This window comes from Lepisma saccharinum, chromosome 22, assembly GCF_977018435.1.
Source record: "Lepisma saccharinum chromosome 22, izLepSacc3.1, whole genome shotgun sequence".
NCBI lineage: Eukaryota > Metazoa > Arthropoda > Insecta > Zygentoma > Lepismatidae > Lepisma > Lepisma saccharinum.
Window position 1 is genome coordinate 19,932,125 of NC_139250.1, and position 15,061 is coordinate 19,947,185.

General features: G+C 38.6%; 1 protein-coding gene across 4 annotated transcripts in view; it reads right to left on the reverse strand.

Moving 5' to 3' along the window:
* The window catches only part of LOC146004908 (protein FAM135A), a 491,480-nt gene that overhangs the window by 47,658 nt on the left and 428,761 nt on the right, over positions 1-15,061 (reverse strand). For all 4 annotated transcript variants that reach the window (XM_083143937.1, XM_083143938.1, XM_083143936.1 and 1 more), the window contains one exon: positions 6,219-6,315. In XM_083143937.1, the coding sequence (XP_083000063.1) occupies positions 6,219-6,315 (97 nt within the window). The remainder of the gene's footprint in view (positions 1-6,218; positions 6,316-15,061) is intronic.

Sequence of the window (15,061 nt, forward strand, 5' to 3'; positions counted from 1 at the left end):
CATAAAAAACATTAAAGTAAAAAAGGTAAAGTGTTCCCCTGTGCATAGCACCACGCCATGAAGGCGTATAGGGGGTGTGGGGGTAACGCCCCACACTTTCTTGATCCGGTCGTGAGTGGGGGTGATGTGATCAGCATCACGCCCCTGACCGCCTTTACCCCCCAGGGTTTCCCCCAGGTACCCATGTTATTCGACGCTGGGTAGGCGCCGGGGCCGCTTCCACCGTTAGAAAAGTTAGAAAAGTTCCCGTAAATTGGAAAATTCCATAACATTTCTGGGCATATGGATACAAGAAAATCTCAATTGGGACACCCATTATAACTATCTAGTAGGAAAATTAAGCAGTCACATATGGCATAAGAATTATGAAAGACATAACAGAAGAGAACACAATAAAAAAACCTACATTTCAGTCTATTCCAATTGTCATGGCATTATATTCTGGGGAACAGCACAAAAATATTTAGTCTTCAGACAAAAGCATTAAGAATCATGACGGAATGAAATGGAATGAACCTTGTAGGGACATCTTAAGGGAACTTGGAATTCTACCACTACTCTGCCTATGTAAGTTGTTTCCGTGGCCTTGATTCAAACTTGCAGGGTGGATGGAGACTGACCCACGTACCATTATGAGATAAGGAACCCCAGTCCGGAAACGCACTATTAAAAAGTTATGAGCCAAAACTATTTGGGGCTGCCGATGACCGAGGAATGTCAACTGAAAGATGCAGCTTGTAGATTTAATGCGGACATTACAACAGTGTATCGTAGCACTCTTAAGACTAAAATGTTACAGTAATTGCTCAAAATGGCAGCCCCCAGCATCCAGAACTCGAAAAATCCCAGTCATCAGGTTGCCATGGCGACTAAAAATTTCAGCCTGGCGACTGCGATCTTTTGCTGTAATATGTACGAAATTTTGATGATTCAAGTTCAAATTGCAGTAGAGCGTAAGTTTATTTATTTATTTATTGAAATTTCCAGTACAGCAGAAGCCATTTTAAACCGGAAAGAAACAACAGTAAAACAGTACACTAGTGTTAAAATGAACAAACGAAACAAGATAAAATAAAATAATCAAAATATAAATATAAACATAAACAAGTCGAGACAGTTCCAAGGTAAACAGATGTGTTTCACAAAAGCATTACTTATATACAATTTTTTCTATGTTGGTGATAAAAGATGGATATGAACTGAATATATCGGTTTGGTTTGAGATGACATTGAACTGATTTGGTAGCCTATGAAATAGTGAACGTTGAATGAGTGAGAGTCTTGGAGTTGCAGTGTGGAAAGTTTCCTTGCTCCGTGTTTTGTGTGTAGGCACTCTGAGGGAGAGTTCGTTGAGTGGGATGCTACTACTTAGGTTTCCATTAATTATCTTATGTAGTAATTTCATATCTGCAACGCATCTACGTGATTCTGGAGTATTTATGTTTAAGTTTACAAGCAGATCTCTCTTAGGTAGGTGTCTCAGGGCAGGCACTCTATATTGAACGATGGAGAGGAAAAAGCTGAGAACACGCTCGATCTTGGAGGTATGAGAAGGGGCAGCCATGTTCGAGATGGGTGAACAGTATTCTAGAATGGGGGACACAAAAATTTTGAAGTAAATGGAAAGTGCTTTCGGGTTATGGATTTCGGTGAATCTGTAAAGTAAGCCTAGCATACGCATTGCCTTTTTTGTGATGGTTGATATGTGATTATCGAAAGTTAGTTTAGAATCTATGAGGATACCTACATCTTGGTGTTGTGCTTCTTTTGTTAGAGTGATGTCGGTGAGTGTTAGCAAATGATATTTTTCTTTTATCAATGTTGTGAACATTCCATAGTGTCACTAACAATTTCTTACCCTTTGTTCCCCAACACCCCATATTCCTGTTTACTCAAATAATGTAGCGATGTGTTGAATACTGTGATGCTCAGCATCTTATACAGTGTGTTTCAAAAGTTGCACAACCCAAAGTTTGGAAATGTATATCATGAAAACCGTAAGAGATATTTACACCGGGTTTTCTGCATTATAAAGCCTCATCCTTTGAGATATTTTTCAATGCTTAAAATTCAGTTCACTCTGTACAAAAAATTATATAAATTAATAACAGACGGAAAGCAGCATTCAATTTTTTTCCAGAAATGAACTTCTGAGTAAGAAAAATATGTAAGAAATGATCGAAGGGTCATAATTAGACATTTGATGACTGATGTCATGTCAGTCTGTCATTTGCAACAAATATTGGTCATGTGCAACATTTGATGAATTTTTGACTGGCGATATTATGGGTTGAATGAAAAGTGGCATGTTTGGGACATATCTCCGTATATGGCAACACTAGCAGGTCGAAATATTTCCAACAGTCGCATGCAACATGTGTCTAAGTATTGGCTATACATTTACGTGAAAAATCATAAATCAAGATATTGTGCCGAAATAGGACTCTTGAGAGAATCCTAGGCTGCCCCTGGTTACATTGAATTCTCTTCGCTCACTTTCGACGCTACTGTGCCTGTTTTTTTTTAAATTGATTCAGCATGGTGTATTCATTGGAGCAGTGTGTGTGCATTGCTCAAGAGTATTTTACTACTCATTACACTCATGTGCAAGGGGTTTTCCTGCTTCTGCTGTACCTCACAAATCAACTATTTTACAACCAGTCAAACACCAACAAATTGTTTAAGAGTTGGTATTTATTGTTGAAAATCAGTTCTCAGATGTTTTCAGCAAATTAACAATGTTTTTTTTTTTAAATAATGTAATTGCATTTATTTAGATAAATGCTAACATAAATTTATGAACCCAGTGATAGCCTACAGGGTTAGTTTAGTGCAGAAAACCTGGTGTAAATATCTCTTACGATTTCAATGATATACATTTTCCTGGCGCCTAGCTCTGAAGAAAATTTTTCGAGCACTGCCTGCATCACAAGATGCTCCGTCGTATCCGCTCTGGAGTCGTTCTGATGATATAGCAAGGATTCTTGCCAACAGGTCCTCCTCACTCAAACGGTAAATGATCGGGTGCTGAGCTAAGGGACACCCCTTGTATCCCCTCCTGGTAAGAATCCTTGCTGCCTGTGATATCGTCAGAACCCCTCCGGGGATGTTAGAGCAGATTCAATAGAGATTCTTGCGAATGTTATCGTGCCTGCATCAACATTGGGGGCCGGCAATTTGAACAATTACTGACTGTAACGTTTTAGTCATAGAGTGCTACGATATACTGTCGTAATGTCTGCATTATTGTCATATTCCTCTGTAATAGGCAGCCCCAAATAGTTTTGGCTCATAACTTTTTAATGGTGAGTTTCCGGCCTGGGGTTCCTTATCTCATATTGGTACTTGGGTCTTTCTCCATACACCCTGCAAGTTTGAACCAAGGTCACGGAAACACCCTGTACATACTTCCTTTATTATGGCAGGTAAAAATGGATGTGAATAAGTTCTCCAAACTAAACAAAGTACAACACGAGGAATAACTCCCATCTCACAGTTCAAATGCATAAGCACTATTAAAAAAGGGTCCAAAATCCACAGCATCCATCCACCTATACAAGAAGTTACCAGATCATATAAAAACGAATGAACCAATAGCCAAATTCAAAAAGGAACTAACAAATCATCTGTTGTACCATTGCTTTTACTCAGGGAGTGAATTTATTAAGCACTAATCCATCAACCCACAAGTGTGTTGATGGATTGGAGGTTTGTGGATTCATCCACAAGAGTGCAATTGAAAATGTAATCAATAGTTCCAACATAGACCCACAAGAGCGTGGTTGTCATTTCACATCTCATATCTGTTATGTCATTTGAGTGCAATTCTTATTATCATTTTTGATGTTATAAGTCTTACCTTTATATTAAATCACAATATTTCATTTAATATTTTAATCCATTACAGAATACATATATTACATTTATATTCTAACCTCAACATGTTTTACTGATCTGACTATTATATAATAGACTGTATCACTAAAACAAGTACACACCTTTCAGCATTAAACTGTAATAGGCTGATATCATTTCATTGTATCAACTCACTATACAGTGTGTTTTAAAATTCCTGTAGGATTCTAAAAACCTATATCTTTTAAAGTAATAGGTTTATTACAAACAAAATATTGTTTGTTACACAGAGGAAGCTTTTAATGTTTGATGTGATTTGGTTCATCACCAGTTCTCCAGCTGAGCACCATTCACATCCAAACACTCTTGCAATCTTCGTTTCAATCTGAGAATTGCATTCTGATGGTGCTTGTCCAGAATGTTGTGAATCACATTATGTATCTTGAACTTGAGGTCATGAAGATCTGTCTTTCTGTTCATACACTTGGGTCTTATCATGTCCCCACAGTAAGTAATCGCAAGCCATAAGGTCTGGCGACCTTGCAGGTCGAGGTGTGGGTTTTCTGCAGCCAATTCATCTCTCCCCAAATAGACCATCAATAAACTCGGGAACATCAAGGGCAAGGTGTGTGTATGGGGAGGGGGGGGGGGCACATAGTCTTGCTGGAAGTGGACTTCATCGATGATGCCTAACCTCTGAAGTTCTGGGACAAGGAATGTCTGTAACATGTTCAGGTAGCGGGTGCAGTTCACGGTGTCCTTCTCGAAGAAGAATGGACTAAGGAGGTGATCCATGGAAACGTCACTGCGCACCACGCATTGACCTTGGAGGTATCCCACGCTTATGTGTCTCAAACTCCTGCAGATGCTCAACACCCCAAATTTGGCAATTTTGTCTACATTCACTTTTCCCGAAACATGACCTCATCAGAGAAAAGAATGAGAGACTGAAGGGCATTACCACCATCACCATTTAATCGGGTTAACATTAATTCACAAAATTCCTTCCTCATGTCACAGTCCTCGGCCAAAGTTCCTTTTGTTTTACCTTTACTGCAATTTCATCATGTTACGCATGCATTTTTTACATGGTTTGATATTGATTTATGTCTGTTAACACATACTGCAGAGTTTTAGCGAATACTTACTGCATGCTTCCTTGACACTCGCTTTTCACTTCCATATAGGTCTACTTCAATATATTCTTGCGGTAAAAATGTTTGAAGATTTTGTTCAATACATACTTTTATGGTTACTCTCATTACTTTAAGGAAGTTTCAAATTACGTGTGACAAAAGTCTACGATAATTAGTCTTGCTGCTACGAGAATTTTTAAAAAATCATGAAACAATCGGAACCGTTACCCAGTCCTCTTCTATCAGTTCGTGCACAAATCTCAACTTTTAGGGCCTGGCATTCACTTTCTTGCCTAAGATAATGCGTAAGGTAGACCTCGCCACTACCAGTTCCAAGGATCTTCGTTTAAGAAATGTCATTGAACTCTGTTGCACGGTCTCCTGGCAAATCTGCTACGTTTCCCGTAGCCTTAAACTATTCCTACCATCTCTGAATACTTGTCTACGCTGGAGGTGTTTTCCAAACGATGTTTGGAACCTTCTCTGTATGAAAACACAAGATTTTAACTCGGCAAGCTATAACAAGCATTGAAATTTTCATGCATTGACGCCATCTTGGAATCACGTCATCACGTGCACAGTGCACACACGTCATTCAGCAGTGTGGGCAGAACAAAATTTTAAATTTTCCTATTTGTGAAACAAAACAATATTTCGTTATAATGAAACTATGACTTTAAAGTTTATAGCTTTTTAGAATCCTGCAGGACTTTTAAAACACACTGTTTCATATTATTGTATTTCATTGTATTGGTATATTGTAATGTGAACACAAATTGACATGTCCGACATGACAGCATGTAAATACAAACATATGACAGCATGTAAATACAAACATATGATTCATGAATGAAATAAATCTAATCTATCTTCCCATGTATAAAACATTTTTGGAAATCATCCAAAGGCAAATAAGTCCTATACCATCCACATTGCAATTTATAACTTTTTGAGCGGCTGTTTAATTCAAGGAACAGGAGGAGCTAGAATCAGTGGCTGCGATTGGGTTTCAAAACCGGGGGGGGGGGAAGATCCTAAAAAACTGGGTGGGGGCAAAGACAGTTTATTTCCCTTTGTAGATAAGGTTTAGCATAGTGCGGGGGCAAAAGTGGCGAAAAGTAGGGGGGGGGGGCAACTGCCTCCACTATAATCGCCGCCACTGGTTAGAATCATTACATGAATCCATTGAATACTCGGCAAATGAAACTTGATTAGTATTTTACTTACAAGATTTCCGAAGAAGACAGTTTCCATTGTTGATTGAGGTTGGCGAGTATTGAGTCTTTGCGAACTGCCAATCCATGGCTTGCCACTTCTAGGGGTACTGCAACAAGAGAGAAAATGCATTTATATAGCCATATTTTAAAAATTTAATTCATATCTGAAAACAAACATTGTACATTCATTGGAACATTATTAATAGAGTATTAAAGAAACATTCACATGGAAATTAACCGACTTGGATAATTTTCAAAATAATTACAAAGTATTTTTTTCATTTGCATCTACATTTTCGAGGCCAGTAGGCAAGTTCGTAACTAGATTTATCTCGAGATGGGGACCAGACGTTTCAAAGTAGAATAGAGTGACCAGGCATTATGATTTTCGGAGGACAGTTTCTTGCTCTGCAGCCCACGCGTGCATACGAGAGATCTCTTCCACAATTACAGCAGGCCTGGATTTAGGAGTAACTTTCCACCTCGGAAAGTAAGTCCATATTTAGGGGTGTAATGCAGTGTCTGAAGCACGGGCGCAGAAACTTTCAACACCATTTTACTTTGCAACAAAATATAATTTATGGGATGAAAATTTCATAAGTATATTGAGTATTATGTGCGAGAACATTTTTAGGTCCTTATTTCCATATATTTCTAACTTTAATTATTTATTCTATTCAAGATTAGAAAACATTTGCACACAGAAACTTTACATACAAAGAGGTGGGAAATTACGCAGGTTTCTACTCAGAAATGGGTACTTCCTTTATTTTACTTCACTTTTCTGCCACTTTTGGATAATCGTGAAGATGAGGATGAGTGACGATATGATGAAATTGATGAAGGGACATACACACACTGTGTGTGTGTGTATGTGTGAGCAGGTATGAAGATATTAAACTCAAATAAAAGATAGAGGAAATAAGTATTATAAACAGAATGTGATAATCAAATTCTCAAACTCAAACTCCCCCTAAAAAACTGAAATAAATCTGTTTTTATGCTTTGCTTAGCTTTGGACCCCCCAAAATGTGGGAAGAAATCGGCATCTATGCTGAAGTGGAAAATGGTAGCTGGAGGGTGGGGGTTGAGCCTTGGGATTGGCTGGAAGGATGCTCCCACAGTTTAACATGGTGACAGTGACAGAACTGGGGGATGATTTGCGAAGATAATGGATACCATCCCCCTTCACTTCGAGCACTAGTGTAAGAATAAATTTACAGCTAAAATGCCTATGTGGAAAAAAGGGTTGTTGTGGAAATTTTGAGAGGGTGGATAAATCACTGCCTGGAATAAAGGGCGATGGATTTCCTTCTTGGCATCTAAATCAGCAACGAAAAAAAGTTTAATTACACAGTTAATCAGCGTCGCACTTGAGAAAGCCGTTAATCCGCAATTGTTATGCATATACTTTTTCTTGCATCATAGTTTGTCTTTGCTAATTTAATGCTGTGTTTCCTCTATATCACGACACTGTACCATTCCAGTAACCAATGCTAATAACATTCACATGTCCACAGGGACATAATCAAACAAGGAAAACTTCGGAGCCAGAAATAAATCCGAATAATTCTCCACATACGGCAGCAAACACAAAATACGTAACATTTCAGTTACACACACTTAGACATTTGTTCAGTATATTTGTACACATTACATGCAGAATTTCAGTGTTACTCTTTGATTAGTTTCATGATTTTATGTAACATATTTTATGTGCATTAGAAGCATATAAGTTGGTTTATTTAATTAACATAGTTTTATTTGTGTAGCTAGGTTTGTCGAGACGGGGAGAGGGGAAACGTAGAAAGGGATCAAAAAAGTATAAGGGGCGTCCGTGGTCTTCTTTAAATATACTATTACAACATTCGCCTCGATTGGCTGTGAAAAATCACGGATAGAACATGTCAAGAGAGCCGGCGGAAACAAGTGCGCCCGCAGAGAGGGGCCGGGTGGGGGGGGGGGGCACTTGTCCTCCCTGAGATTTCTGGAAAGAGTTAATGTAATTAGAACGGTGAAATTGTAGCGATATTTTAGAACAAGAAATGTTGTTTTCTGTGCCGTAAGTTACAGCAGCAACTATTATTATTATTATTATCTGAAGTAAAGCTACATTTAAGCTTAGGAATACAGTATATTTTACACTGATTATCTCTATATATATATAAAAATTGATGTATGTGTGTATGTATGTGTGTGTGTGTTTGTCCGACATAACTCTCGAACGCCTGGAGCGTTTTCAACCAAACTTGGTACACGTATTACTTGCAATCTGGAAAGAAATACTGTGGGGGTAAGACACCCCCCGGCAACCCTAGGGGTGGGGGTGGGAAGGGGTGACATCTAAAAATAATCGAAAACGACCGATATTAGTGTGGAATACATAGTTTCCGGCCTCGCTAAGATGAATAGTGAAACTCCCAATGCCGTTCAACTCCAAGATACCCCTGGCACCCCTAGGGAAGGGTTGGGAAGGGGGTGACATGTAAAAATTATCGAAAACGATCGATATTAGTGTGGAATCCATAATTTTCGTGGTCGCTAAGAGGAATAGTGACACTCCCAATGCCGTTCAACTCCAAGTTCATTTTACACTATAGTTAGAATTAATTATTTTCCTGTCTAATAGAAGATTGGGATAAATAAATACCCGGGCAACGCCGGGCAATCAGCTAGTCTAACTATAAAAAACAGCTTTTTATAGTATACAGTTACGCAAATTGTATATAGATACACAAAATATGGAAATAACAAATGTACGTAATTTTTTAAAAAAACATAAGTAGTAGTAGAAATAATAATAACAAAAATAATAGCAACATTAAAAGCAGCGGCAATAATAATAATAATAAAAGTTTCTATAACCCTGCCCCCGTGGGAAAAAATCCTACGGGCGCCCTTGGGCGTAAGGGTTTGAACCCTTAACCTTCCGAATATCGAGACACGACCTTGTATATTACACGCCCTAGGCCCCGAACCCACCTAGAATAGCGCTGAATTTTACCCACGCAACAGGCTATTTTGGAACGACACTGCCAGCATGATATTATTTCAATTTCCACACTGCCAAGACCTTCGTTAACCATATCTCCAGTTACAAACTCATCACACTGTTTCGATTACAACAAAAGCACAAGGCATTTGAACAGAAATGCATCCCACTGCATAACACCCACTATGCAGTGTTGCCAACTCCCACGGATAAAAATGAGCTAAATTGTACAGAAAAATGAAACTACATTGACCAAGGTCATGCAACCTGTCCCATAAATTTGCACAGCGCAACGTTCGAGTCAAGTTTCAAATTATTTTAGATCTTTCAGTGTCAGTGATATGTTAATGGTTTCCTTCCCGCTTTGGCCAAGACAGAATGTATGAAACCCTACGTCAGCTCCACGTTTCCATGGCACGGTTCACTCAAAGTAGAGAACTAACCCTTTCTTCCATTTATACATGTCGATTATGACAATTATGATCCTGTTATCTCCAGAAATTTATCCTGAGTATGATACGCACCCACTTATTGTATCATTTTAAGTTTTAATATGTTAATTGTCTATGATGACGTAATTTGTTTTGTTCAATTGGGTAGTCTGTTATGGTTATGGACTAACCTTAAAACATTTGATTGTGGGTTGTGAGGTGAGAGATATTATGAATGTTGCTGGATAATGGAAGTGATTTTGGAAATGTGAATGTGTTAATTTGTGTAGTCAAGAACAATTATGATCTTAATACAATTTTGTTTGTAATAAGGAGTTTAATTGCGAGTGCAAGTGTAATATATTAACATTAACGGACATCTAAATATATTTTTTGTGTGCGAGAGTTAGTAAGGATTACGTAAACATATCCTTACCTGATTTCCCACAACCTGAGGACTACAAAGTAGGCTGATAAGTCTCATGATCGCCGTCGAGGAATAAAAGCAAATAGATCCATTGAGACTAAACCGGGGAACGTAACAAGTATTCCCCTGGTCAATGAGAAACTGTTTGAGCCTAGCAAGGGAGAGGGGAGTAACCAAACTGCGTGAAAGTGAGATCTGTTTAATCATGGTACTGTTTTGTTTCGTGTTTTAACACTAGTCTACTGTTGTACACCCAACGGCAAAAGAAACAGTAGGCGAACTGTCCACCACCATTTTCATTCGGTTTGAATCACACAGTGTGATGACAATGAATTGAAATAAATACGTCAATAAGCAGAGAACAATGCCTGCTTCGAACCAATATAATCTCATTCCTTAAAACAACACAGGATGTAGAATAAAATGTAGAATAAAAAAAGTAGTGAAAATAGCGGTGAACAATTTCCCTACAATTATCTTTGCCATTGACTGTACTACTGTTTCTTTCCGGATTAAAATGGCTCCTGCTGTATTGAAAATGTAATTAAGTAAACAAATAAGAAATAAACGTGCTGAAGCAATAACGTTAATTTATATTTAATATTTTTTCAATTTGCACTATCGCATCGTGACTGAAATTTGGAATGTACTGTTAATTAACATCATTTCAGAAGTCAGAAATTGTAGGACAAACCTCAGATTTACGATTTCTGGTGCTAATGTAGTTTCAACACATAGCCAAATGTTATACAGTTGTTTTATGTCATTTAACGTAGTATTTCTGTCACTTTTGGCTAATAACGAACAAATGTTATAAGGATTTGCTTTTGTTTATAGGTATATCACGTTAAGACAGAAAAGGATGTCTATCCCTTGTACATTACCTCGTGCCGTGAAGGCATATGAGGGGATGTAGAGATAGGACCCCATGCATTCACAATCTCGGCCATTTGTGGAGGCGGTGGAATCAGCACCACGCTCCGGCCGCCTTTACTTGCAAGGGTAAAGGTAAAGTTCCCCTTGCACATTGCACAGTTTCATGAAGGCACATGTAGGGGGATGTAGAGATAGGGCCCCACACATTGTAGAGCTGGTGTGATCAGCACCACGCTCCGACCGGCGAATTTTTTTTCCAGTCAACTTGTGAATGCGGGTTAATTCCTTGCTCTCTGATTGGCTGTTGGAAAGTTACGGTGCTCTGATTGTGAGACTATCTTATTTCCTATTTTCAGCGCAAATTTGCTGATTTCTAACCTAACCTAACCTAACGTACAGCGCAAATAAGATATTCTCACAATCAGAGCACCGTAACTTTCCAACAGCCAATCAGAGAGCAAGAAATGAACCCGCATTAACAAGTTGACTGGAAAAAGAAAAAGCGCCTCCGTCCGCATTTACCCCCCCCCCACCCGTTGTCCCGAGGTGCACATTTATTTGAACCCCAGAGCCGCTACATCCAGGGATATTGCCTGGAAAATTCCCCACCTCAAATCACCCACGCTGGGAATCGAACCTGTGTCTCCCGCGTGACATCCAGACGACCTATCACCTTTTTTATTAAAGCGGTAATTTCCCAAGTCATTCTTATTCTTATGTATCAGTTTTACTCAATTGTCTATGTTCTCATAAAGGACAAACATTCATGTCTTATCCGGGATTCGAAACCGGAATCTCTGGCTTCGTAGCGTGTTGTGCTATCACTCCGCCACCGAGGTCAACATCTGGACCTCCTCAGCTTTCGAGAACTGAGTGTATCTCGAAAGATTCTTCCAATGTATGTGATATGTGAGTACGATCTCGACTTTGGTACGATAGGTTCCGGGTTCGATTCCCGGCGGGTAAAAACCGAAAACAACGGCGATGCGCTAAGGCTTGGCCTCGGAGGGGGCCGCTGTTGCGTCGAGGAGTGGTTTCAGCTCAAGATCACCGGAGTTGGCAACAGTGGTGTTAAATTTAGACTTATCAAGAAACTGTCAAAGATTGTATCGTTACTGTCAGATTCAACCAGACCGCACCGCTTCAAGCTTACATTTTTCTATTTTTTCTCATTTTTGATTAAAAGGACTCAATATCCTGGAACATCAAGTAGAAGGAACGCAAGGAGACTTTCATCAATACAGGAAATAACTGGTTCTATTTCTTTTGGCGTTTCTTGTCATTTTCATTTATGTTGGTGTCTGGTATCACATGTTTCATACCGGAATACACTTCCTTCCTTTCTTGTTTAATATATCGAGAAAGAAAAAAATGACAAAAGTTGCCTTGGAAACATCAAGTGCGACGACCTCTTTATCTTCAAATCGTGTTCTAAGTTACGGTGGGACCCCTGCGAGTAAGAAATAATGATGCAAACACAGCACAGAGTGAGCAGGTACGATTTTAAAAAGTGAGGGAAGATACGGAAGCGGAATCGGAAGTTACGTAATGGTCTGAAATATGAAACTAAATACGTATATGCATGTTTTCACGTTCTAGTGTTTGCAGGTTGTGCTGTATTGGATTACATTGAAGTTAGTTCTTATTCTTTACCGTGATTCTATGAAAGGTGTAAGGCTTCCTTAGATAAGCCTGATCTGAATATTGGATAAAGAAAATCCAAAGATATTTTAACTAAATAGAATCTATTTGAATGTAAGTCATGCATGGGCATACTCAATTTCAAACACAAAATGCGCACACTCTATGTTAACAATAATAGCATAAGTATGTATTACTTAATGAAAATTCTCATTTATACTGTAACTCGATCCGACGATCCTTTAGTCTGAACAACTCAATCAGGTCGTCGTAGAATCGGGAGTTTCTGGTCAATGTCTTTAGCAGCTCCTTTTCAATGGATATCAGTCCCAAGTCAGATTTCCTTGCCTGAGTCTGTGTGCTGCGTTGAAATGTGTGAATCCTCTTCAGTGCAGAAAACTACTTTTCCACCGACGAGCCTGAGGCAGGAACAGTGAGGAACAATTCTGTTAGTTTGTACACTTGTTCAACAGCTTCATTCAAATGGGTAATACGCAAGTACTCATGAAGTTCAAACACACTCTTTTCTCGATATTCGGCTTCAGAATAAATTACCTGTAGCTCAACTTTCAACTGGTAGCAATTGACAAATTTCGCATACAGCTTAGTGAAGGACACAAATTCTTCTTCTGGAAAGGCCATGTCATATTTTTATTCCTATTATTCTTTTTCTTTCACTTAAAATGCCATTTGTGGGAAATGCGTAGGATACAATTTGCAAATGCATTCGAGAATATTACTCATTATCATGATTACGATATTTGCGCACATTTTGGAAAGCATATCAAGCAACTTAAGTCAAAGGAAAAGGTAAAACAAATTTGTAAATCATAACGCTAAGTATTACGCGTATGCTTTTATCATTACGGGCAACTGGGATGCATGCGCTGCCGGATCTAGGATTGCCAGACATTCCTCCTCTTATCTTTAACTTCGCTGCTTCTAATGAAGGTAATATCCAACATTAAACCATCTCTTTGTGAACTTAATAGTTAGTTTACACATTTCAAATGACACCCGTTTTGTTAGCTACACCTCCCGTCAAGCATTGTTGAAACAACACGGGAGTCGATTTTGTTGGTTCTCTTCCGACCGTGGGAAACAGACGCAGCGGGGACAGAAATTCTCGCCAGTTAGCACCCACTGGTAATGCGCCTTACAGTGCGTGAGAATCGGGGCGCCCTGTCATTGGTTGAGAAGATACTACGTAAGCAAACACACCCGCCATGGGCGAGTCCAAATCATTTCTTCCAATCACCCGCACGTAAGTCCTCTCAAGAAGCCTTACAGAGAAACAACTCGAATCAAAACAAGTCCTCAATTGTTTCGTTAAAAGTTCTACTTGAAGTCTGTTATTGCTATGTGTGTTCAAGCGATAAATACGGGAATGAAATAAGTTTTCTTCAATAATTTCAACTTGTAAGGTGGACTTACAAGCCTTACGTGGGCACTACGCCGCTGGTAAAGGGGTAGGCTGCACTGAAGGGGAGACGCAACCCCTGATTTCCTCTCAATTGTAGTAATTATAATAAATCATAGATGAAAGTTAAACTCTAGCGCCAAGATTTCTGAAAACTCGGAAAATGAGCGAACTACAGACTTGACTTTAAATAGCTACACTAGTATCGGATTAAAAATTATAGATACTCGAGTTTAGACTGCATTTAAAAATTAACTATTAGGCCTACGAAAAAACAAGTTACATCAAAATTTAGCTTTTTCAATTCTGCGTTAATCTATGCTATTTCGAGTAGGCTACGCCTTAAATTTTTTTATCGTGGGGAGATCAAAAAAAGGGCCGGTTTCTTGGAGTTTTCTTTGAAATTCTATAAATCAGAAACTGCTTGTCCGATCGTGATGAAATGTTAGTATGTTGCAGGCAGAAAGGTTTTAAACACGAATCTTATTTTTCAGCCACTTTGGAACGTTCTGATTTTAAAAACAGATGCAAAGGGCTTCAAAACAAGACCAATACTGTATTTGTAGGACTACCCAATGCTAAGAAAAAGCTGTTTCGCAAAATTGAAGAGAACTGTTTTTTGACAAAGTTGAAAAATCTGAAAATAAGAATTGTGTTTAAAACCTTTCTGCCTGCAACATACTAAAATTTCATTACGATCGGACAAGCCGTTTTTGATTTATAGAATTTCAAAGAAAACTAAAAAAAAGGCCCTTTTTGTTCTCCCGACGATAAAAAATATAAGGCATACTCGAAAAAAATTGGTTAGCATAGATTAACGCAGAATTGAATAAGCTAAATTTTGATGTGACTCGTTTTTTTGTAGGCCTACTGGTTAATTTTTAAATGCAATCTAAATTCGAGTATTTATAATTTTTAATTCGACAGTAGCGACATTGCTCCCATGTTTTAAATGCGATGGTGGACATATAATTGTTATAATAATATAATCTGTTGTGGCGCAGATGGACTTGTCCAACTGCAGGTCAATCTCAGAACAGTTTGTGTGAAACAACCACTGCTATTT